The sequence below is a fragment of the Ctenocephalides felis genome, unplaced genomic scaffold (genome assembly GCF_003426905.1).
Source record: "Ctenocephalides felis isolate EL2017-DRISC unplaced genomic scaffold, ASM342690v1 CF-g0.4_SCAFFOLD_00845, whole genome shotgun sequence".
In the NCBI taxonomy this organism is placed as follows: domain Eukaryota; kingdom Metazoa; phylum Arthropoda; class Insecta; order Siphonaptera; family Pulicidae; genus Ctenocephalides; species Ctenocephalides felis.
In genome coordinates this window covers 47820210-47842975 of record NW_020536999.1, presented here as the reverse complement: position 1 = coordinate 47842975, position 22766 = coordinate 47820210, and the positions used below count along the sequence as shown (strand labels likewise).

Sequence of the window (22766 nt, the reverse complement as noted above, 5' to 3'; positions counted from 1 at the left end):
ATTCTTGTACAATCTCTGACCACTTTATTAAAACTAATAAATGTAACATTAAATGTTTATAAAATGAATAAATAAAATCTTTTCCACATGTTATATGGAAATATCTCGTAAAAATATAACTATAAATTACTTGGTAAAAAATGAATTTAACTAATAAAAATCAGACATTCACCGTTAAATTGGTGCTCTTAAAATTGTCATAAAATATTTTTACTGGATATTATATAAACAGAAGAGGCGAAAAATTATATGTGCTTACATAAATAAAATACTAATACATTTACAATAAGTAGTAATTTTTATGCAATTGCTAATGCCCATTCACATTTTGTGAAACAACTCATTGATATCCTCATACATGCATAAAATATTCTAAAGATATATTTATTCGAAGCTCAAATTCGCTATTAAAATTGCACTCTTATTATATATACCTATATAATTAAACAATACAAAATCATGTTATGCATTTGCATATTTGCTGTTTATTAGTTGTGATGTAAAATTGTAAATTTTATTCGTTGAAATTCATTTAATTTAATTTAATTATCATCACTTATATAAATAAGCTGCGCCGAAAAATCTGTATGAAATTCTAAATATTCACTGTTACAAAATATTAATTAATATGCAACATACAGCTGCTGGTATCAGCAAAATACTGAGAATATTACGTTAACAATTTAAGAATCTACCTTTTTTCCCTGTTTGATGCCAAAAATATTTGACTGACACAGCAATACTTTAATTAACTATTATCAAAATTAGAATTTAGGTAAACAATAGTATAATTCTTTCCAAATAATTCAATAACGACGTATTTATTTACATTGCAACAAGCTCTCGATTGTTGCTATTGAATGTTTACTTCGTTAGTTGCTAATAGATTTTGTTTGATTAATAAGGCCTCGCTGTGAAAATTAAAATAGAGAGCATAAGTTGAATTACAAAATAAAACAACTATCAATATTCATGTGGCATGACATTTTGTACGATATGAATGCATCAGTATAATTAAATATCTAGGCACTCCTTACCAAATAATAATGAATTTAATAAGTGATAAGATCACTTTTATCTAAAAAATTTAGTTATCTAATTTTATTTTAAAATATACTTGTAAAAATGTTTATTTGCCAAGCTCAATTGTAAAACAACCTATTTAATGAACTCCTCATTGTAAAATATATCCAGTAATTTTCAAGAATATAAATCATGACATAGAGGTTCTTGATATTTGATGGCAAAAAATTATTGATGGTGAATAATTAATATTTATGAGAACAGAAGTATGATAGAGTGTGTTTCCATTAACATTGCCATCAAGTAATCACATGAAATACAATAATAAAACTTTGCAATTAAATAAAAATTTTAATTTTATTTAATTGGATATAGCAATTAAATAAAATTAAAATTCATCACTGAAAGTTAGAACCATAAGATAAAATTCAAATTATATTTTAAAACAATTTAAAATTTCTTTCAATGACATTTGGACAAATATTACCTTATTAAAAATTGATCAAGCAATAATTTGAATAAAATAAAAAAGAAATATAGATATAAATTAAAAACATAAAACTCACCAAATTCCACTTCTTTCGGCTATTATTATTATTGTTATTATTAATATGTATTTTGATTATTCATCAAACACATGGAACTAGAAGGTACTTGATGTATTTCTGAGCTGGTAGCTGTTGTATTAACTGTATTTGGCATTATTGCATTGCTAACATCTCCTGAGACACCAGTTGAGCACATGTTAGTTGCTGGAATGTTACCTTGAGTCCAATTTATAAGAATTGTATGTTCTGGTATTTGAGATGAAAGAAAGTGATCTTGAGCAACATTTGAGAAAAGTTTCTGTGCATATTATAAGCTTCTTGTTCACGTGCTCGATCATTACATATCCTGTATAGATCTGCAGAAAAATAATTATTAGTATGTGTTAATAACAATTACAAAAAATTACATAAAAAATTACATGAGCTTGCATGAATGAAGCATAAATAAAAGTGAGTTTGTATAAATAAGAAAATTAATCTCTTATTTAATTGTTTCACTAATTTTTTTTTAAATATATAAATAATTTGAAAATGGATTTTTGCTAGCAAGAATTAGATGACTTAACATAATTAAATTAATGATTTTAATTTATATATATATATATATATATATATATAAAAACTTATTCACCTTTTTGAATTGCTGATGCCCATAATTGCACATAAACATCTGGTATCTTACTAGCAAGCTGCATTGCAGGAGAAACCATATTTAAACTTTCTCTTGAATTATTAAGTGATAAAAATATATGGCCTAAAAGAACTAGGGAACAGGATGTCAACCGATTTAAATCTTCGGCATTTGCCATTTTTAATGTTTCTCTAAGATATCGTCTAAAATAAACAAACACAAGAATAAACATTTGACTTCTAAGTTAGCATAGATTAATAACATTTATAAATATCTACAAATTACACACACACACACATATATATATATATATATATATATATATATATATTAAAGAAAAATTTAAAAAAAAAATCCTTTAGCTTACTTTGCATCGTTATATTTAGCTTGAAAAAATGCTTGTAACCCTTGAACATAAAATGCAGCAGCTTTCAATGAATGTGAATGAGATGGAAGATTATCGGGATTTATGCTATCTAATATGCTTGACAGTCTTGAATCTCTCTTACCACGTAGATACACAATTGCCAAATTCAAATTGGCAAATGTCCACAGTTCACGTTCTTGTGATGTCTGCAATAAACAGCAATCAATAAAATGTGCATATAATTTGAGCAAATAAGAAATTAAGTTAATATTGTTTACCTGTATTGCAACAGTAAACTGCATCTCAGCTTCTTCCAAGCAGTTCATTGTCATTGCATAAAGCCCTAATAGTGTGTGTAATTGCGGCCCATGTGATACTTGTAATGTTGGATTAAGACGACAAAGTTCAGCAGCCTGGGCAATCTCCTGCAAAAGATGTAGATCAAGTTTTATAAAAACATTAAAACACATTACAATTGACAACATGAGTACTTTACCTGTAAGGCCAATTGCTTATTGCCCATTACCAATCTACACATTACAATGTGCTCTAAAAGCATTACTTGGAATATAGAGAGAATTGGTTTATTGTCAGCAACTATAAAAGAAAAATGCAAAAATTATGATAAAATTTTGGGAATGAAATGTGATAGAAAATAATGGATATAATATTTACTTTTTAACTTCTCTATTTGGGCAAGAGCTTTCTCTGTATATTTTAAGGCTTTATCCATATAACCAGCCTCCATCGAATGCATTACAGTAACTAAATATACTAAGACATAAAGATGATCTTTTGGCATCCATAGAAACATATCTCCCATATTATTCCCACTGATAACTAATTGAAATAAATTGAAAAAAATATATATTTAAGATAATCTACAATTTGATTTATCAATCAGAAAATACCTTCATCACTTGGCCAAGTAGGAGCAATAATTGTTTGAATGGATTGTTGTAATTGTTTCAGGTAAGGTTTAACACTTTTAACCTGACCAGACATTAAGAAGTGGCACACCTAGATTAACAATGAATATTATATTACAATCTTTAGATATTATACATATTGAAAGGTTTGTTTAAAATCTAATTTACCTGCAGAACTAAGTAGTATATTTTTAAATATTCTTTTTGGTGAGGGCTTTGCGTCCATGTATCAACAAGCGTTCCAGCTTGAGTGAGCACCGGTATCACGTCTTGTAATTTTTTATCAACGAGTAATAACTGAAATATAATTATTTGTAATTATATATATATATATATATATATATATATATATATTTGATATTACCATTGCTTTACTAAGTAGAAATAACACTTTTGTGTAGTGGGCATTAGACATATGTGCGAAGTCCACCCCAGCACCCAATAATGCACAAGCGATGACATATTCTTTTTCTCTTGCATGTATTTGCTGTAAACATATGTCATTTTTATTTAAATATTCAGTTATAGTAAAGATCCATGATTCAAAAATGTAAGTATTATTATAATTTATATATACACAACTTTCCATTAGTCCATAAGCTATATTATATAATGAATATAAATGCACTAAAGTAACATTAAAATAATACACTTCAATAACTTACGGCCAATTGAAATATTAATCGGCAATGCCAGTAAACACTTTGATGTGATAATTCTATAGCATTTCTCAAAATTTGTTTAGATTGCGATGATTGATTTTGTTGTTCAAACAACTCAGCTAACAAACTTGCAGCTTCATGTTTAACATCATCAAAGCCAGTAATACTTTGGGACAACCTCCACTGAAAGTAAACATTCAATATCAATTAATATTAAATATTTATATTGAATTAATTTAATTAATCCATGAGATTTAACTAGGTGTCATCATACACATAAAATACATGTTTAGTAAAAAAAATGTTAAAAAACTTATGATTTTGATGTTTTCGCATCTCAAATATATCTACGGTGATAACACTAGTTATTCCTACACACTCACCGATTGTTCTAAGTGTGTTTTTGCTAAATCTATATTTTTTGTATGAGTTAAGAGTATATTTGCTAATTGTAAATGGGTCCTAGCTTCGACTCTCGGAGGTGGCGTATAAAAAAACACGGCCTGCAAACACTGTATGCAATGTTTTATATGAGGTGGATTAGATGTTCGAAAATGTTCAGCTAATCCCAATAATGACAAATACCAAGCGTCTTGCGAAGACGCCATTTTGACATTTCTGCTTCAAATAAAACAATAACTATTATTGTAAAGTTGGCAAACTACTCAAATCACGTAAATACGTTTGAAGTGAGCGTTGAAAGGTGCCAACAATAAAAAAAAAAGATATCGAACGATATATCGATATCTCTTCTTGATAGAGTTGAGTTTATTAACAAAACTTTAACTTTAAATATTTATATTTATCTGAATTACGCATAAAGAGATTTTGAACACAATACACTCAGTAAATTATAAATTATATAGATAGAATAAATTATATGGAGTTCGATGAATAACGAAATTTTGTCAACGAGACTAAAGCAATGTGTTGGCCGTTAGGCGAACAATTATCTACTGCATTTATATTAATAACTTTAATAACGTACTTTTGATCTCAAACACAATAGACTTTGTAAATCTCAAATTATTTAAACAAAATAAAAATTTTGTCAACAAGACTAACAATGGAACAATACGTTTGTTTAACATTCCCCGTTGGGCGAGCGATTGTCTTCTGCAGTCTTCTGCATTAGAGTAATACTAATGTAACTTTATACAAATTTTAAAATATAGGAACATACATGCATGTACCTGTTTAAACCATGGTTGAAATGTTTTACATATTTTTATCTTAATTTTCTTAAGACTCTTACGATTTTATCGAAAAATCGTAAGAATCTTTGGTCCGGACTATTTTATATCAATATAATTATTTCATTATGCTAAGCCTATTACAGAAAATTATTGATAATTTATTCACTAAAATTAAATAATGATTTATAGCAATTGTGTTTAATTTAATTAAATATAATAATTAAATTGAATATATTGAAGACGTATTTCAGCAGATTGTATATATCTATATAAAATCGCATAACTATTTTAGCATAATATATATTTTACTTATATTTGTTTTAACATTATTATAATTTTTATAATATACATAGTTCATAGATATCATAATATGCTACATATGTATCTATATTGCATTAAAACTGTTCAACTATTACATTTTTGACATATACATTGAAAGTTTCTGGTAGTAAAATCTCCACACTTAACGCCGATAGTTTTATACCGTAAAGAGCATAATTCTCTAGTTAATTTGTGTATTTTTTGGTATAAAACTTCTTTATTTTCCACTAAAGTTGATTTTGCTTGTCGTAATTCACGTAACAAATGCTCCCTCTGGATTTTCAAATTTGCTATTGTTTTGGACATGGTATTAATTTGTGTTTTAAAGTACTCATTTTCGCTGCATAAAAATCTGTTTTTAGATTTTGTAGCAGCATTTGTCTTTTTAATGGTTTCGGATTTGTTCTGGAGTTTCAATAAACATTTATTTTCTTTTTTTAAAGACATTAAATTGTCGACATAAATGTTTAACGCAGCTGAGCTTTCTTCGCAGCAGTTTTCAAGGGATTGAATTTCTTCATTAAGTGCCGCAATATGCATTTGGCATCGATCAAAGTCGTCCAAGAAATTATCCAAACACGTATCTTGTTCTTTGAGTAATACTTCTATCTGATCTTGAAGCTTTTTAATTAAATTTTCATAGTGTTCCAACATACCAAATTTTCTTTGTCTTGAGAGTAGTTCGAGCACGAATAACTTTCATCCATACCTTCCCTGTAAGATGAATAACTTGGAGCTTTAAGATAAGCCTTATGCTCTCTCATACATCTTGCTTTTTCTATTTGCAGTTGTTGAACTCGAATTCTTTCTTGATATAAATTAACTTTCATTGTACTCAATTCTCTTTTTAGAGTAAAATTTCGACCGCGTTCTTCATGCAACATCTGGGATAGTTTATAAAATGAATTTGATTCATTTGAATTTTCCATGATTCATAGATTTATTTTAACACGTATATACAAACCAAATTTAAATTAAATGAATTAATTTAAATACCTTTCAAGAGAAATTTTACGCTCGACTGTAAAGTTTTTTGTTGCTTAGCAACTATTGACCTGCTAAAAATGAAACTGAAACATGTCATGGTCATACACAAAGCCCAGTAAGTCAATATAATTTTGAAGACTTTATGCATAAAGGCAATGGTATATCTATTTTCTAATGATCTAATTTACCCTATCATTTGAAAGATAAAATATAATTTTCTTATGGTTCAGTATTTAAAATACGCAAACAAATATATAACCGGTCACACATTTTTTTAATAATTGGACTATTTACATCAGTAGCCGCCAAAAATAAATAATACTCAAAGAAAATAGTAATTTCGTATTTTATTTTTTAAAACTGCAACGATAACTGAAATAAAGTCAAAAAGTTGTTCTACTCGTGATCGCGAATAAATCGATAACGTCTGTAGCAATTACTGAGCTGTCAGAGCTTATGATGTAAATATATGATATAACCTACAAATTACACATAATAATTATTTTAATTTCTATATTTATTCAAAAAAGGTTAGTATGAAAAATTATACGATTATTACCATTATCACTATTACGATCTATTTTCCAGATGAGGATTACAAATTTAGCGATGGCCATGAAAGGAGCTAGGGCTCCTCAAACAGAGCCCATTCCCTTCCAAGAAATTTTACCTTTAAAATTAAAGAACAAAGTTTCTGGAAAAGGTGACAAGAATAAATCTGTGAGCTGTCTCCACGAAATGTCCATCCTTTTTGCGTGCTTCAAAGACAATGATTTTAGTCAAACTATTTGTGCAAACGAAATAGCAAATTTTCAAAAATGCCATAAAGCTGCCCTGGATAAAAAATACTTAGAAAAAGAGCAGGAATTAAAGGAATTATGAAACCAGGACAAAAAGATTTATCACATCGTCAAGTTAATAGAATATTAAAGGGATACCCAAATCCATAGCTTCATAGAAAATAAAATTATTAGTATTTATTATAATTTGCAAATAAACTTGAATGAAAAATTAAATGAACTGTTTTTAATCAATTTACCTTGGTGTTAATAACAATTTGTATTTGTTCTATTTTATGTTGTTTTGAAGTACATATAATTTATGCCGATAATTTCTTTGTTCCATATTTCAGCTAAAAGCCCTATGCCTGAAAGTCTATATAAATATAAATAATTAAAATATTTAAGATTTTTTATTCAAATTATCCAAATAAATGAAATATAATAACTTAATTTACGCTTACATTAACTTATAGACCTTATATTGACTCTATTAAAAATGTGTAAAATATTTAAAGTGTAATATATTTAGTTTTTGACAAAGTAGTAAATAAAGAATTTTTATGCTTAATCATATGATTGATGGCTAAAATCCATTGATGTTAAAATATTAAATAATTATTTAGTGTAGGTTAAGTTGATATTGCACAATATTGATAATGATCATTAAAATTCATATCAATTTGAAAAGCCATCACAAAACCAGTCAAACAAGAATTGCCTGAATACGTTTGCCGACACTCCCGCAAGTACACGTCGTAATACTTTTTTGGCGTTCCTAATAAATATAATAGGTTAAAGATTGTTTTGGTTTAATATATTGTCTTTATTTTATTTGACTATAGCAAGATGAGTTCATTAACCCTATATCATTTTCCACCAAGTGCTCCGTCTAGGGCCGCAATTTTAACTGCTAGAGCACTAAACCTTAAGGTTGATATAAAAGAAGTAAATCTGTTTGCTAAGGAGCAACTGAAACCTGAATTTTTGAAGGTAAATTTCATAATAATTTGGAGTTCTACCGTATTTAATTTTTTAGCACATTTGTCTTAGTTCCATTTCTCTACTTTAAGTCTGTCTAAAAATATATTCTTAGCTCAATCCACAACATTGTGTCCCAACATTAGATGACAATGGATTTGTACTTTGGGAAAGTCGGGCTATAGCTTCTTACTTAGTTCAAGCTCATGGGGGCGAAAAATACAGTTCATTGTATCCTCAATCCGCTAAAGAAAAGGCAGTTGTTGATCAAAGACTCTACTTTGATGCTGGAGTTTTGTATCCTAGAATACGAGCTATTTGTGTAAGTATATTCAACAAAATGCAATTTATTGGATCTATTCGTAATTAATATATAAACCGTATGTTTATATTTCGAGGTATATGATCATAAATATCCTATAATCTAATTTGTATCCTAGTTTCCTGCTTTATTTTTGGGTGAAACTACAGTCTCAAAGGATAAAAAAGACCAACTAAACGAAGCATTTGGATATTTAGATGGTTTTCTTGCTAAAACAAAGTGGGTGGCCGGAGACAACTTTACAATAGCAGATAACGCTATTCTGGCCTCTATGTCAAGCATACAAGTAAACTATTATATCATACTGGATCAATAATATTATTGGTCTTCATTAATTTTTTATTTAATATTAATTAGGCTGTTGGTTTCGATATTGCCCAATTCCCTCATGTTGCATCTTGGGAAGCACGCTGCAAAGAAGTGGTACCAGGATATGAAGAGAATAAAGCTGGAGCGCAAATTTTCGGGAATGCTGTAAAAAGTAAACTCGCTCCTGGACAACTATAAACTTTAAGAGAAAAGTATAGAGAGAGACATATTGAGATAAAATATATATTTTTAAACAGGCCTAGTAATGACTATTATAAAAATGATCTTCTTATATATATTGTATCTATGTGGAAACAAAAAAATTGAATTTTAATAAAATAAATATATCTTGCAGTTTTTTCTTTCTTATATAAATGTTTTTTATTTCACTTAAGAAAAATGTGTTGCTATTTATTTGAACCCATAAAAGTGTCGAAGGGATAAAATACACCAAACATACTTTGGCCATCAATTTCACATGATAATCTATTTTTTGAAAAATATAATGTAGGTTAAGTTGATATTGCATAATCTTGATAACGATCATTAAAATTCCTATCAATTTAAAACCCCATTACAAAACCAGTCAAACAAGAATTGCCGGAATACGTTTGCCGACACGCCCGTACAAGTAGTAATACGTTTTTAGCGTTACCAGTAAATTGTTTAAAAATTATTGTTTAGTTTAATTTAATTTTAGCAAAAATGAGTTCTTTGACCTTATATCATTTTGCACCAAGTTTTCCGTCACGAGCAGCGCTGTTAACTATTAGAGCACTAAATCTTAAGGTTGATATAAAAGAAGTAAATCTGTTTGCTAAAGAGCAATTTAAACCAGAATTTTTGAAGGTAAATTTGCTAATAAATCTGAATTCTATACTTACCTAATTATATTTTTTACCACATTTGTTTCAAACTTTGCAAATATTTTCTTTTTTTAGATTAACCCACAACATTGTGTTCCAACATTAGATGACAATGGTTTTGTTCTTTGGGAAAGTCGGGCTATAGCTACTTACTTGGTCCAGGCTTATGGGGGTGAAAAATACAGTTCCTTGTATCCTCAAGCTGCTAAAGAAAAAGCAGTTGTTGATCAGAGATTATACTTTGATGCTGGAGTTTTATTTCCTAGAATTCGAGCCATTTGCGTAAGTATAAAAAACAATTGCCTGTAAATCTATCAATAAAGTGTTATGTGTATCAATCATATAGTTATATTCTATTCTATCCTTCGTCTCAGTTTCCTATTCTATTTTTGGGAGAAACTACGATTTCACAAGACAAAAAAGACCAACTAAATGAAGCATTTGGTTATCTAGATGGTTTTCTTGCCAAAACAAAGTGGGTAGCTGGAGACAACTTTACCGTAGCAGATAATGCCATTCTGGCTTCTGTTTCTAGCATACAAGTAAAATTTTCTTATCTTACTTGATCAATAATATTATTTATCTTTGTTAATTTCCTATTTAAAATTAATAGGCTGTTGGTTTCGATATTTCCAAATTCCCTCATGTTGTCTCTTGGGAAGCACGTTGTAAAGAAGTGGTGCCTGGCTATGAAGAAAATAAAGCTGGAGCAGAAGTTTTTGGAAATGCTGTAAAAAGTAAACTTGCACCAGGGCAACTATAAACTTAATGACAAAAGAAAGAAAGTCATATTGAGATAAAAAATCTCTATTACAAAAATAATCAATATATATTAATCGCATTACCTGTAGTAATCAAGAAAAGATTAAACTTTAATAAAATAAATATATTTTGAGGTTTTTTTCTGTTTTATATTAATTTTTATTAACATAATTTTTAGTTCACTTATTAAATAAGTGATTAGTTATTTATTTTTGAACCCACAAAGGGCTAGAATATACCATACATACTCTGGCTATGGTAATCAGTTCATCTTGTATTTCATCAACATTGTAAAACTTTTCTAAATCTTCAATTGCTCTATCTTCAATTTGTGTCAAAACAAGAGGCTTGGATTTCATTTTAGAATAATTTTCCCGCTGTTGGCGTTCATCAGCGAGGATGGAAGAGAAAACTATATCTGGTTCATTACAAGACAATAATCTTGAACTTTTAGGACTTCCAACAGGGCTCATATTCAGATTATTACTAGGCGACATGATGCAATTATTTATAGACAAATTTTGTAAAACATCATTTTTTGTTGGGCTATTTTGTTCATTCTTTAAAATATTTGCAAAACTATAGCTGGTCACATCTTTGATATCCCAGGCAGATGATGGAATATGGGATTCAGACTTTATATTATCAGTAACAGATAGAGCAATTTGTTTCTTTCGTTGTTTCTGTGAAATTTTTGCATAAGGAGACTTCTTTGGATGTTCTGTTTGCTCTAAAGTATTTTTAGCATTAGGAATTTGTTCCTTTTCTATAGATTTTTTTCCTAAAACAGGAAAATTTGTATCATTATATTTATGGTCTTCTGAATAATTCATTTCTTCATTATCAACTATTTCATGTGCTAGTGCTATTGCTCTCAATCGAGATTGTACTGCAGTTATTTCCTTAGTATATTTATCAATAGCTTTCTCGTCTATTATGGCTTTATTCAAAATTTTATTATCTACCTTAGTAGTTAACAAAACATTGGTTACATTTGGGTGTTCTTTACTTGCTTTAGAGCTATTGCTCATCTTTGTATTGTTACATTTAGGGCTCTCAATTATATGTCCATTTGTCACTTTTGGGCTTTCACTCAAATTTTCAGAAATGCTTTCATTACGCATACGACCTCTATCTGACTCAGAAATTCTTTTTGGCAAATTTTTCTTTCTCGGAGTTTGTTTCTTTTTATTACTCTCTGATAAATCATTTACATCAATATAAAATTTTTCATAAATTTCATTTATCACTTCATCACTTGGTGCATTAGAATAAGGTGTTAATACTCTTGTCGACATATACTTATTGAAGCACAAATATTTCTTGGTGAGCTCAAATAATATCTCATCAGGTAGAACTTCCAAGTATCGATTTTCAAGTAATGGAGCTAGGTTTAAACACACATATTTAACACAGCACATATGAAGTTTCGTTGCATTGTATACAGTAGCAAACTGAAGAAATGTTGCAACATTTTTTATTGTTATATGCTTTGCTAAAACAGCTTCGCACATCTCTCGAAGACGAGTTATAAACAATTGATCAGCAACAATTAATAGTTGACATATAAAATCTATGTCATTACATGTGTCTTTATCGCACCAGTCATCAGAGTATAAGAAATCTATCACAATCTCCAGTATATTTTGAGGGAATGGAAGTTTAATAATGTTATTTGACTTATTCTGAAATATTCACAAGGTCATTAATTAAATCATTAATTTTATATTAATTTATTATTACTTTTCCTTACCTCCTGCCACTCATGCATAAACATTCCATAAAAATATTCTAGTCTTGCAACTAAAATACAACGATGTGCTTTAATTGAAATAGTATCATTTCCAGATGTTGATTTAATGGTAACATCAAACAATTCTGGATGTATTGAACGAGAAAACTGTTTAATAAAAGTTTTATTATTATTTTTGCCCGAATAACAAATATAGCCATTATCAAATCTGAAAAGTATAAGAAATATTTCAGAGAAATTATAAGTAATTCTAATTATTAATTACTGTTTGATAAACATACCTATAATTTGATAATATGGAATATAAATCAAAAAGTCCAAACTGCTTGGCATAATATTGCAATTGTCTTATTGGGTCTTTTTTGACATCAAAGTCACATTTCTCATTTTTTATTTTAGACTTTGACTTATTTTTTTCATTTTTGCTCTTTACAAACACTAAAATAAAAAATTATTTATATTTTATGGTTATAAAAATAATTAAAAAGTTATATACCATATTCTGCATTTAAATCGTCATATACATCTAGATTAATTTCCGGGGAAACAGTTCCACTGTTGCAAGCTCCAAAGTTAATATGGCATGGTCCAATTTTTAATAAATCACAAGTTCCAGTGTACAAAAAAGTCAAAAGTTGTTTGAACATAAGTGGTGCTATATCATTAATTTCAATAATACTAGAATTCTTAGAGTTTTCGCACATTTTCTTAATTTTATCACTATCAAAAACTATATATTTGTGAGCAGGAAAAATAGTATCTCCCACCTAGAAATTATTTTGAATAATTTAAAACAATTTATTTTTAATTAATTGTGAATCATATAATATCAGTACCTTGAATGCAACATCATGCAAAGAATCCTCTTGTGATGCATTTTCTAGTAAATCAAGCATTTGTGATTGCAAAACAGAATTAGATATATGTGAAACATAAGATGTTTCAATCACAGGATTTGCCTATTAAAACATTATAGCAATTAATGATAAAAATTGTAAATTTGCCATTAGTAAATTATTTTCATTTAGTAGTACTTATGAATTAATTCAGGAATAATTTCTCATTATAATTTCGATTATTTATGAGTTGTTTTCTTGAAATGATTTAAATCTTTAAATTTAAATCAATATTTTAGATACTACTAATAAAATTATACTCACCTGTACGATTGCACAATTTCTTCCTTTAATATCACAAACCACCGACACAGCTCTATATATATTAGGAATTCTTTGAACTTTAATAATGGCACATTCATGTTTGTTCAAAAACTTAGTGAAAGAAGACTGTCGTGCATCTGTATTATTACCAGAAGAACTATCTTTTTTGGACTTGGAAGGTTTAAATTCACCTTTAAAAGCTTCCCCTAGGTCTGTTATTAAGTAAACATGATGCAAACTCACACATAAAGATCTTATAGACAAGGGCCTCTTGAGAGAATAAATGCATCTTGAATAATATATTACATTAATATTATGATCAAAAAAGTTTATTTTTTTAGGATAAAATTACTACCTTACTAATTGTGGAGTAGATTCAGTCCACACAAATAATAAACCATCTGATGTCAAAACCAATATTCGCAGATGATCTCCACCTTTTTCTTTTAAAGTATGAGATAAAGCATGACTTGGGCTTAAATGTCCCCCAATAACTGATATGGATGCAATATCATTTCTTCTAAAAGGCAAATACACAAAAATTAAAATGAGAAAAATACATATATACACTATCAACAAATGTATATAAATATGTATATTTATATATGCTGCTATAGAAAAAATTATGCTAACTCTTACTTTGAGCCTATTTTTCGGCATTGAAACTCATGTAGAACATAAATATGTCCTGTTGAAGTGACAATAACTGTAGCCCCGTCACTAGTAGCAACTGATGTTATTTCAGCAGCTCCTAGCCCCATTACCTTAGGATATAAATTTTCAATTAAAGATTAAAATAGGTGATCAAAATGTTTCTGTGAAAAGCTTAATTATTTTATTATCATTTATTAATGATGCAGTGATAATGTAACCATATATTAAATAGTAATACCTTTCTTGGCACATTGATATATTCTTCCATCGTTTTATCATGTCCAAGTTGTCCTGCATTTAAGCCCCAAGTGAAAACAGCTTTTGGTCCCCAAGCCACTGAATGAAATCTAGCGGCACATACATTTTGAACAGAAGATAATTTTCCCTTTATATGTTTTGGTGAAAGTATCATTTTGGGAGAATCCACAAGACCAAGCTGAGAATATGTATTTAAACCACAAGACCATACCTAAAAATAATACCCTTTATAATATGTGATACATTAATGTAATATATAATAATTTAATATTCAATTACCATTCCTGATTCCATTGCAAATAAACTATGATCACGGCCAGCGCTAATGCTTACGCATGGTTCTTGTGCAATACCTGACGCTATAAAGTTTATCAATCGAGGATATAAGACAGTATTTTCTGAACCATTTCCAAGTCTTCCACCTTGACCATGCCCACATGTGTATACTCGCCCAGTATTAGTCAAAAATATTGTGTGAAATTTATTAAGAGATATCTTTAATACAAAAACTAAGGTTATTACTTATAACTTATTATTTCTTATTATTATCTGATTCCAATGAAATTAACAGTTATAAGATATGGGATAATGCCTTAACTTACTTGTTTTATGGAAATATTTTCTTTTCGAAAGATGTCTAATAAATCTGGATAACTACGCGATTGTTGATTTCCAATTCCAAGTGTGTAATTTTCATTTGAGCCCCAAGTATAAACTTCACCTGAGTTTATAACTTTTAAATTTTGTGGAGGATATCTACGATATTCTTAATATGAATCGAATTATTTGTTTAAACATATTTAAAACTTTAATAAGACATCCTACCTATCTCTGATAGCATAATCAATAGCAGTTAAATGACCATTGTCATATATATTAAGTTCAGCACCTAGTTTCAATAAATTCACTGCTATATGAATTTGTCCATAGAATACAGCACGGTGTAAAGCTGTGCAGCCAGATTCTTTGTCGGCAAAGTTCAAATTTGCACCATGCACATGTACTAAATATTTCATTAGCTTCAACCGACCACAAGATGCAACCAAATGTAAGGCAGTTCTCCCCTGATAAGTAAAATTAAGAGTTTCACAAACACAAGTTATTGTTATTCATAAGAAAGTTTCAAAATTGTTACTTCTGTGTCGTTCACTTCTCCGCAATTGGTACACATCCAGTTCAGGTAAGCACCCAACTGTTCATCTGTTACTGCACGTTTTGTGAGTGCACTTGTTATTTGGCATCCATGATCAGTTGATCTACACAATAAAGTGCAATCATGCTCCAAATTATTAATTATACCCTTTGTAACTGCCATTTTCAACTGCAGTATCAATATCAGTGACAAAATATAAGGTCTTAGTGTGAGTTTTAATTGTTAGCATATAACAGGAAACCTATTTGGCACATTCTCATATTAATTCTGCTATTGATAAAATATCAAGCTTTAATAGATGATATAAGTATTAACTTTTACCTTTTTCATAAATAATTTGAAGTCTACTAAATATTTAAATTAAACCTACACTACATAAAGATAATGGGTGCCCATTTAGGGCACCTCTTATTTATAATCCAGCCATAATTGCAAAGTATTTCACCTGTAACAAACAAAAAATGAATATAAAACAAACTTTATTAATGATTTTTAAATTATATCATACCTGGTTATTGAATACCGTTGAAAAAATATAATGAACTGTATGTATTTAAAGACATTGTATCAGTTTGTTTAATTAAATACTTTGGAAATGTAATGTTAACAGCTGTTAGATAAAATTGTTTAAATAAATAACTTTTATTAATAAGACAATTCAACACAATACAGAGAATTTACAAAAACTAGCTAATTCTTTAATAATTATTATTTATCGTAGTATTTTTTTATAACTGTTTACAAAAACAACCACTTTTTCACCAAAAAATTGCATAACATATATTTGGCTGAGGAATTATATCAACGCCAGGTTAATTTTTAGATACAAACGTCACTTTTTGTATAGCTCATCAACCAACTAAAGCAGGGGTGTATAACAATTTACTTGAAATGTTTTGTTTAAGAAAATTGTTATCTATCGAATATAAATACGAATATTTATATAATAATAAATAATTTGTATTCAGAAATATTCATGAAAAATCATAGGCTTTTAAAGGCTAAAGCAAATGAGTTTTTAGTAAATAGAAACACTTTGTTAAATTTTTCATAGTTACGGTTGGTTGCACTTTCGTATTGCGCATCTTCAGATCTGTCAATCTGTGTATCACGAATACATTTGTCAAATTGACATTTCGCAGTTATTTTTGTTTAGAGAAAACATCGTTAGTTTTACAACAAACAAATCTAAGTTTTAGTGTTACAAAATCGATAAATCTAATTTTACCTTTTTATTTAAACAGTATACCTATTCAGTTTTAATCATATTTGTCAAATATGTACTTCAAGTAGATATCAAATACTTTTTATTCTATTTAACGTTCATTTAGTTTAAATATATTAGTCCAAAATGTTGCACGAGGTTTTAGTGCAATTAATGACCTATAATAAAAATAGTTTAGATGTTATTTCAATGCTGGCAAGTGCTCAATTGATATAATTGAATTTTTACATTATGATTGGCTACTAAGCAAATTTTTTATTTTACAGAATAATCATGAAAATGAATTTCTACATCCGTGTGAGCTTCATATATACAAAGAAATAATGAAAATAGCAGCTGAACACTCACTACTTTATGAGTTTTGTCGGAAATATCAATATAGAGCAGAAAATGAAAGTTAATATCATGTTTTAATTACTTACTTGATATTGATGAGTATGATAAAGATAAGAATTGGTTAATGTTGCACTCTTTTTAATAATCATTTAGTTTTGATTTTGTTTGCAACAAATACATTCACTATTCATAATAAATGAATCTTTGATATTCACTATTTTAATAAAACAGATAATTCAGAGTTTGAACTACCTAAAGGACTATTTTTACAAGCTATATGCAGAGGAGTGGATTTGGCATTAGCTCCTTATCGCCAAGAAGTTGTAGAATTGGAAAAACATGCTTTAATGAACCCAAAAATGACCCTTCTGATGGTTTTATCTAAGGTTATTAGTTGAACATTTGTTCTCCATTAATGAACTCTTTTATTCACTAATGTTTGTGAACACCTAAAACAATTAACTTTATTCATCAAATATTTACATAGATGAGTCCATATAAAGAACTGCTTCATATTTTGAATTATATTGTATCAAGTATTTATGAAAAGCGACTTCATGGATGCCAAATTTTGCATTTAGTTTATTGTGAACTTTTAACAGGATCTGAAATTGAAGGAAGAGCAGTTAGAATGTGAGTAATACATGTTGCATATTTAATTTTTGTATTGAAATATAATATGAATATCTTTTAGAGTTTTTCAAGAAGTGCAGAAGATTTTATACAAGCTTTTAGCATATTGGTTATTTAATGGTGAATTAAATGATACATACAAAGAATTTTTTATAGAAAAAGTAAATTTAATGGAGGTTTCCCTCATTCGACCGAATTTAGATGATAGTTCAGAGACAACACTTTTTGTGAGTAGATATTTATTTTGACCATTTTTCAATGTTATGTTTTTATTATTATAATTGTTTGCAGGAAAATACAAATTCATTAGAAACTCAAAACTCAGAATATCAAATAAATACAAGAATGCTTCCAAAGTATATGCCTGAAAGTTTAGCAGCTAATATATTATTTATAGGGCGTACTATATCAATGTTTAAATCAGATCCTAGACAAGATAAAACAAATGTTTGGGGAGACCTTGAAAAGAATTATTATAAAAAATTAGCTTCGATACAAGAAAGGAATGATTTTAATATTTCTACTTTGGAAAGCACTATTATTGAAATAAAAACTTTTGTATCACAGGTGAAGTACTTAATATACAATTGTACTACATGTATAATGATTTTATAAAAAAAACATGTAGAATTTATCCATTGTGTATTTATTTTTGCAGCATTTATTTCAACTTGTGGTGGAAGATGCAGATTTATTAAAACATCTCACTTATATAAAGAATTATTATTTTCTTGGAAGGGGAGAATTATTTCTTGAATTCATAAAGTTGGGCACAAAAATTTTAAATGAATTTCCTTGGAAAAATCCTACTGGTACTAGAGATATCAATGTCACATTTATTTTAGCCGCCAGAAATATGTTTATAGGTAAGTAGAGATATTCTCGTAAGTATTTCATATATATTTAAGCATATTTGCTATGTAATTTAGTTATATGATAATTATTTATTCAACATTGATCATTAGGTGATGAAGTTGATTTATTTCGATTTATTTTATCGTTTGAAAAGCAAGAAGATTCAACATTAGAACACAATTATTTGCCAATTCTTCCAAATGATGTGATTGATGGATGGTCCACATTATCACTAGAATATAAAGTGAAATGGCCTTTACATTTATTATTCACACCAGCTGTTATGGATAGATATAATATTATTTTTAGATTTTTATTGAAAGTGAAAAAAACGCAGTATGAGTTGCATCATGTCTGGATTGGACAAAGAAGTGAATCACACTTATATAGGTCTGACTAGATGATTTTTTATTGTTTTATTTAAAATCAATAACAAATTAAAAATATTGTTATTTCAGTAATCCAAAAGTTTGGCAACTAAGGCACCAATTAATATTTTTGATTGAACATCTTCAATATTATTTGCATGTAGATGTTGTTGAAAGTCAAATGAGTATTTTACTAAATACTATTAAAAATACAAGAGATTTTGATGCTATTCAACGGGCTCATTCAATATTCCAGAGTAATGTTATGAGCCAGTGCTTTCTTCTCATAGGATCATCGGTGCGTTCAATAAATAGACATAAAATTTAACCATATATTACCTATAATATCAGAAAATTCAATACAGATGAATATTCAAAAAAAAGTTTTTAATTAAAATGTATTTTAAAATTACAATTGTTGTTTCACCAATTTGAAACTTGAATGAAAAATAAAAAAAACTTATATTATTATTATTTCACACAGATCATAGGACCATCTACAACAGATGAAACTGACACCGAAGTAGACAATCCAGTAAGTTTTAAATCTAATTCCTGTGTTATATTGATTTATAAGTATTTGATTTTTAATAGTCATATTATCATAATATTTATTTGATTTGAAAATGCATGTATTTATAAAAAAATGAGTTCTGGCTCTGCTTATGATATATAAATCTAATAATTATCTATCTATTACATAACACTATTGAATTTCAATAAATATTAGTATGTAGGATAATAATTCTGAATGAAGATAAAATTATAATAGAATTTGATTTTATAGGTCCATCAAATAATGAATAAAGTTTTTGAATCTTGCAATCGCTTCTGCATGGAGGCTCCAAAGTGGAGTGCAAAGGGAATAATGGATGAATCAGATTTAAAGGATCTCGAAAATATTAATACTTGGTATATATAATTTTTTTGTACACATATCTATTAAAATCCTCTTTGACCTTGATATAAAATTAAACTAGAAAAATTTTAATCAATCTAACTTGAGTACTTTCTATCTTTCAGCTTTGCAATTCTAATGGCTGCTCTTCTGAAACTTCTGTCAGCACTGAAATCACAACCTTGTGGAACTCATCTATCTCAATTATTATTAAGACTAGACTTCAATCGATGGTTTAGTGTATTGAAACACACTTCTGACCCCACCCCCAATGATTATGATTCTTTTGAAATTTAATTATTATTTAATTATTACTGAATAAATATTTATTTTTTGTACAAAGTATAATGTGTATTTTTGATATTGGTGGAATATATATGATCATTTTTTATATCAGATATTTTATGACTCATGTAATAATTATTTCGGTATATCGTATCGCGTTTGTTAGGCTGGTGAAACAATAGGCCACGCTATTTCCTTACAAGACAAAAATAAACAAGCGGTGTATGGCATCGCGCTTTAAGGCAAATTGCTGGAGCTCTGTATTTTCAAAATGGCTGGACCTGCCTTTCCCAAAAACTAATCACCTTTTCTCCCAACCGTTACAAATTGAACGTTTTTTAGATCATTTAAATCGGATACTCTTTTCTCTCAAAAACTCGATTTGTAATTTTTGCACTCTTTGCTCCGTATCTCCGTAACGGCTGGACCTGCCTTTGCCAAAAACTAATCAGCACATCTCCCTATCAATAGGAATCGAATGTTTTTTGAACCATTCAAACCGGTTGATTCGTGCGCCCGGAAACGTGACCGAAAAATTGTATCCGTACATACATATACACACACATTCATTTTTTCTGAGGTATGCCAAAATGTTCAGAAACGTTCAAAACGTGTAGAAATGTAAAAATTTTCAATTTAGATTTTTGGACGATTACAATAACTTACCCTACGGGAAGTTAATACAAGAAATATATCAATTAAAAGTCGTGCTGATTAATTTTTTGTAAAGATCTTGGTAATTACTAAATTATTAATTGTTTTGACGATTTTTATGGATTTTTATATTGTGATAGAGTTTATGGCATTAATAAACATCCAGAACATCCTACAATGTTATATAGATCAACGAAAAGTGGTTTGATTATAAAATTTCATTAAAGTTTGAAATAAGCTGCGGCAAATTTTAAAATTTACGAAATCTCAATTTTTACTGATTGAGTCGATTGTGTACATATTGGATATTCATCATTTACTTATGAACGTTGACAATATTAAAATATGTATAATAAATAAATGAAATGTCTACATTATTATTGCCAAAAAGCAGCTGAAATGTGCCAGAAATTAAAATAATATAAGATACAGTATATTTATGGCAGATTGAATGATACACATATGAACAGGATATGACAAATTAATTCACTTAAAATATGAAATTAAGTATTAATCAGGGCCGGTCCTACCTTTAATGCGATGCATGTGAAAATACGAGCGCACGCCTTAGGGGGCGCCAACACAAGATTCGGATGTTAAATTTTCACTATAGTGTTTTTTCAATATATCATTTCTTTGCATCTTTTACTAATCTTTTCACAATATTTTTAAACTTTGTAAAAATTTCACTTTATATCAACAAATGGGAAAATAAGGATGAATACATACAGTTCGGTCCTCACGATATCGATTAGGAGAAGTTTAAGATACAATTTTAGATATCATAAATAATTAAAATTAAAGTTAATTTAATCCAACATGAAGTACCAGTGTTATGTTATGATTATGGTTATGTTATACAGTTTAAAAGACTTCAATTTCTAATATTGGGAATTGAGACTCATCATTTTATATAAAGCAGTTCTATATTTAACATCGTTCATATTATAAATGTATATGCATTTCGTCGTGAAGAGTAATTTAAAAAACAATAATTATTATTTTTAGGTAAACGGTAAATATTAGTATATTATATTAAAAAAATGTAGCCATGGGTACAGGACAACGTCTATCGGGGCACTTAGTCATTAATAAAAATGATATTAAACATTTTACAATAGTATTACAATACTAAAAAAGTAAAGTAATATTTTGGCGATTTTTGTATCTGAGGTATTCGAAACTCTTCTAACCGCTGATAGACCGCATGTGTTACATAACTATCAAGTACATAGAATGTACTTGTTAGCCAAATGGTTAAGAAGAGAATGTCTTGGCTCCGACTCTGTGTATCATCATTAAAAGCCATCCATCTCTACTTTTACTCTGCAGATAGTCTGTCGCGCGGTGGTAAAGTTCTTCTCGAAATCAATTCTTCAGTCTTTCATCTGACCTCTCTCAGTGCTGTGTGCTACTATTAAAAATCCGGTACCATTCGATACATTTTTAATATCATCTTTCATCCCGAATTGTGTGTTATCACCGATGGTGAATTTTACTGGAAGAAGTTACCATCATGTATTATAAACGTTGAGTAAATAATAGTGGACTTGGATTTTTATATTTTGTGCATATCATAAACGTTTCTCCCATAAACTCGTGTGCGCTGAGGACCGTTGAGTTTTAAAAAGTGAAGATGAAAGTCTTGGTAAGTAGTCGCTGTTGATTTTTCATATTTATTTGAATTGCGCGCTGAGGTATTGTTAACATTAACATTTCGATGATATATTAAAAGATACGCCTAGTGGCCAATCTACTAGGATTATAATATAAAATGAAAGCAAAAAATATAATACAACAAAGAAAACAATATAAAGTTCACAAAGTTGAATTTTTTCATAATATTGTTGA

At 28.4% G+C, this 22766-nt stretch overlaps 5 protein-coding genes across 5 annotated transcripts; 3 read left to right on the top strand and 2 right to left on the bottom strand.

Moving 5' to 3' along the window:
* Positions 1-217: 217 nt before the first annotated feature.
* On the bottom strand, positions 218-4768 carry LOC113377002 (MAU2 chromatid cohesion factor homolog). Its single transcript, XM_026617158.1, is given in 13 exon segments — positions 218-911; positions 1590-1847; positions 1850-1927; positions 2203-2405; positions 2570-2775; positions 2848-2994; positions 3066-3166; positions 3245-3409; positions 3481-3589; positions 3667-3795; positions 3863-3985; positions 4164-4343; positions 4544-4768. Coding segments are annotated over 12 exon segments (1884 nt in total). The 3' UTR covers positions 218-911; positions 1590-1629.
* Positions 4769-7106: 2338 nt separating this feature from the next.
* LOC113363720 lies at positions 7107-7614 on the top strand. Its single transcript, XM_026606204.1, is given in 3 exon segments — positions 7107-7194; positions 7253-7511; positions 7514-7614. Coding segments are annotated over 2 exon segments (360 nt in total). The 5' UTR covers positions 7107-7194.
* Positions 7615-7988: 374 nt separating this feature from the next.
* On the top strand, positions 7989-10684 carry LOC113384585. The gene is made up of 9 exons (XM_026622329.1): positions 7989-8436; positions 8540-8746; positions 8865-9032; positions 9104-9251; positions 9642-9686; positions 9756-9904; positions 9997-10203; positions 10296-10463; positions 10535-10684. Exons 1-9 carry the CDS (start codon positions 8293-8295, stop codon positions 10682-10684), a joined length of 1386 nt encoding a protein of 461 aa, XP_026478114.1. The 5' UTR covers positions 7989-8292.
* Positions 10685-10833: 149 nt separating this feature from the next.
* LOC113363375 (inhibitor of Bruton tyrosine kinase-like) lies at positions 10834-16276 on the bottom strand. The gene is made up of 15 exons (XM_026605869.1): positions 16170-16276; positions 15983-16106; positions 15644-15902; positions 15334-15572; positions 15111-15264; positions 14788-15003; positions 14489-14719; positions 14236-14360; positions 13952-14116; positions 13597-13885; positions 13273-13395; positions 12933-13203; positions 12718-12874; positions 12437-12644; positions 10834-12368 (listed from the first exon to the last, which is right to left on the bottom strand). Exons 3-15 carry the CDS (start codon positions 15821-15823, stop codon positions 10890-10892), a joined length of 3837 nt encoding a protein of 1278 aa, XP_026461654.1. The 5' UTR covers positions 15824-15902; positions 15983-16106; positions 16170-16276; the 3' UTR covers positions 10834-10889.
* A 736-nt stretch (positions 16277-17012) lies between these two features.
* LOC113384576 (gamma-tubulin complex component 4 homolog) lies at positions 17013-20273 on the top strand. The gene is made up of 12 exons (XM_026622317.1): positions 17013-17081; positions 17153-17282; positions 17454-17608; positions 17710-17855; positions 17917-18082; positions 18147-18422; positions 18514-18721; positions 18821-19069; positions 19150-19376; positions 19563-19613; positions 19866-19990; positions 20102-20273. Exons 1-12 carry the CDS (start codon positions 17013-17015, stop codon positions 20271-20273), a joined length of 1974 nt encoding a protein of 657 aa, XP_026478102.1.
* The last annotated feature ends 2493 nt before the right edge of the window (positions 20274-22766 follow it).

Excerpts from the sequence above, each read along its gene's own strand:
- LOC113384585 (XM_026622329.1), top strand. The coding sequence starts at position 8,293 with ATGAGTTCATTAACCCTATATCATTTTCCACCAAGTGCTCCGTCTAGG. Across the intron at positions 9,252-9,641 it reads ACTCGCTCCTGGACAACTAT|TCAAACAAGAATTGCCGGAA; the intron begins AAACTTTAAGAG and ends TTACAAAACCAG. Across the intron at positions 10,204-10,295 it reads CTAGAATTCGAGCCATTTGC|TTTCCTATTCTATTTTTGGG; the intron begins GTAAGTATAAAA and ends CCTTCGTCTCAG.
- LOC113384576 (XM_026622317.1), top strand. The coding sequence starts at position 17,013 with ATGTTGCACGAGGTTTTAGTGCAATTAATGACCTATAATAAAAATAGT. Across the intron at positions 17,609-17,709 it reads TTCTGATGGTTTTATCTAAG|ATGAGTCCATATAAAGAACT; the intron begins GTTATTAGTTGA and ends ATATTTACATAG. Across the intron at positions 18,423-18,513 it reads TAAAAACTTTTGTATCACAG|CATTTATTTCAACTTGTGGT; the intron begins GTGAAGTACTTA and ends TTATTTTTGCAG.
- LOC113363375 (XM_026605869.1), bottom strand. The coding sequence starts at position 15,823 with ATGGCAGTTACAAAGGGTATAATTAATAATTTGGAGCATGATTGCACT. Across the intron at positions 15,573-15,643 it reads GAGAAGTGAACGACACAGAA|GGGAGAACTGCCTTACATTT; the intron begins GTAACAATTTTG and ends TTTACTTATCAG. Across the intron at positions 15,265-15,333 it reads GATTATGCTATCAGAGATAG|ATATCCTCCACAAAATTTAA; the intron begins GTAGGATGTCTT and ends AGAATATCGTAG.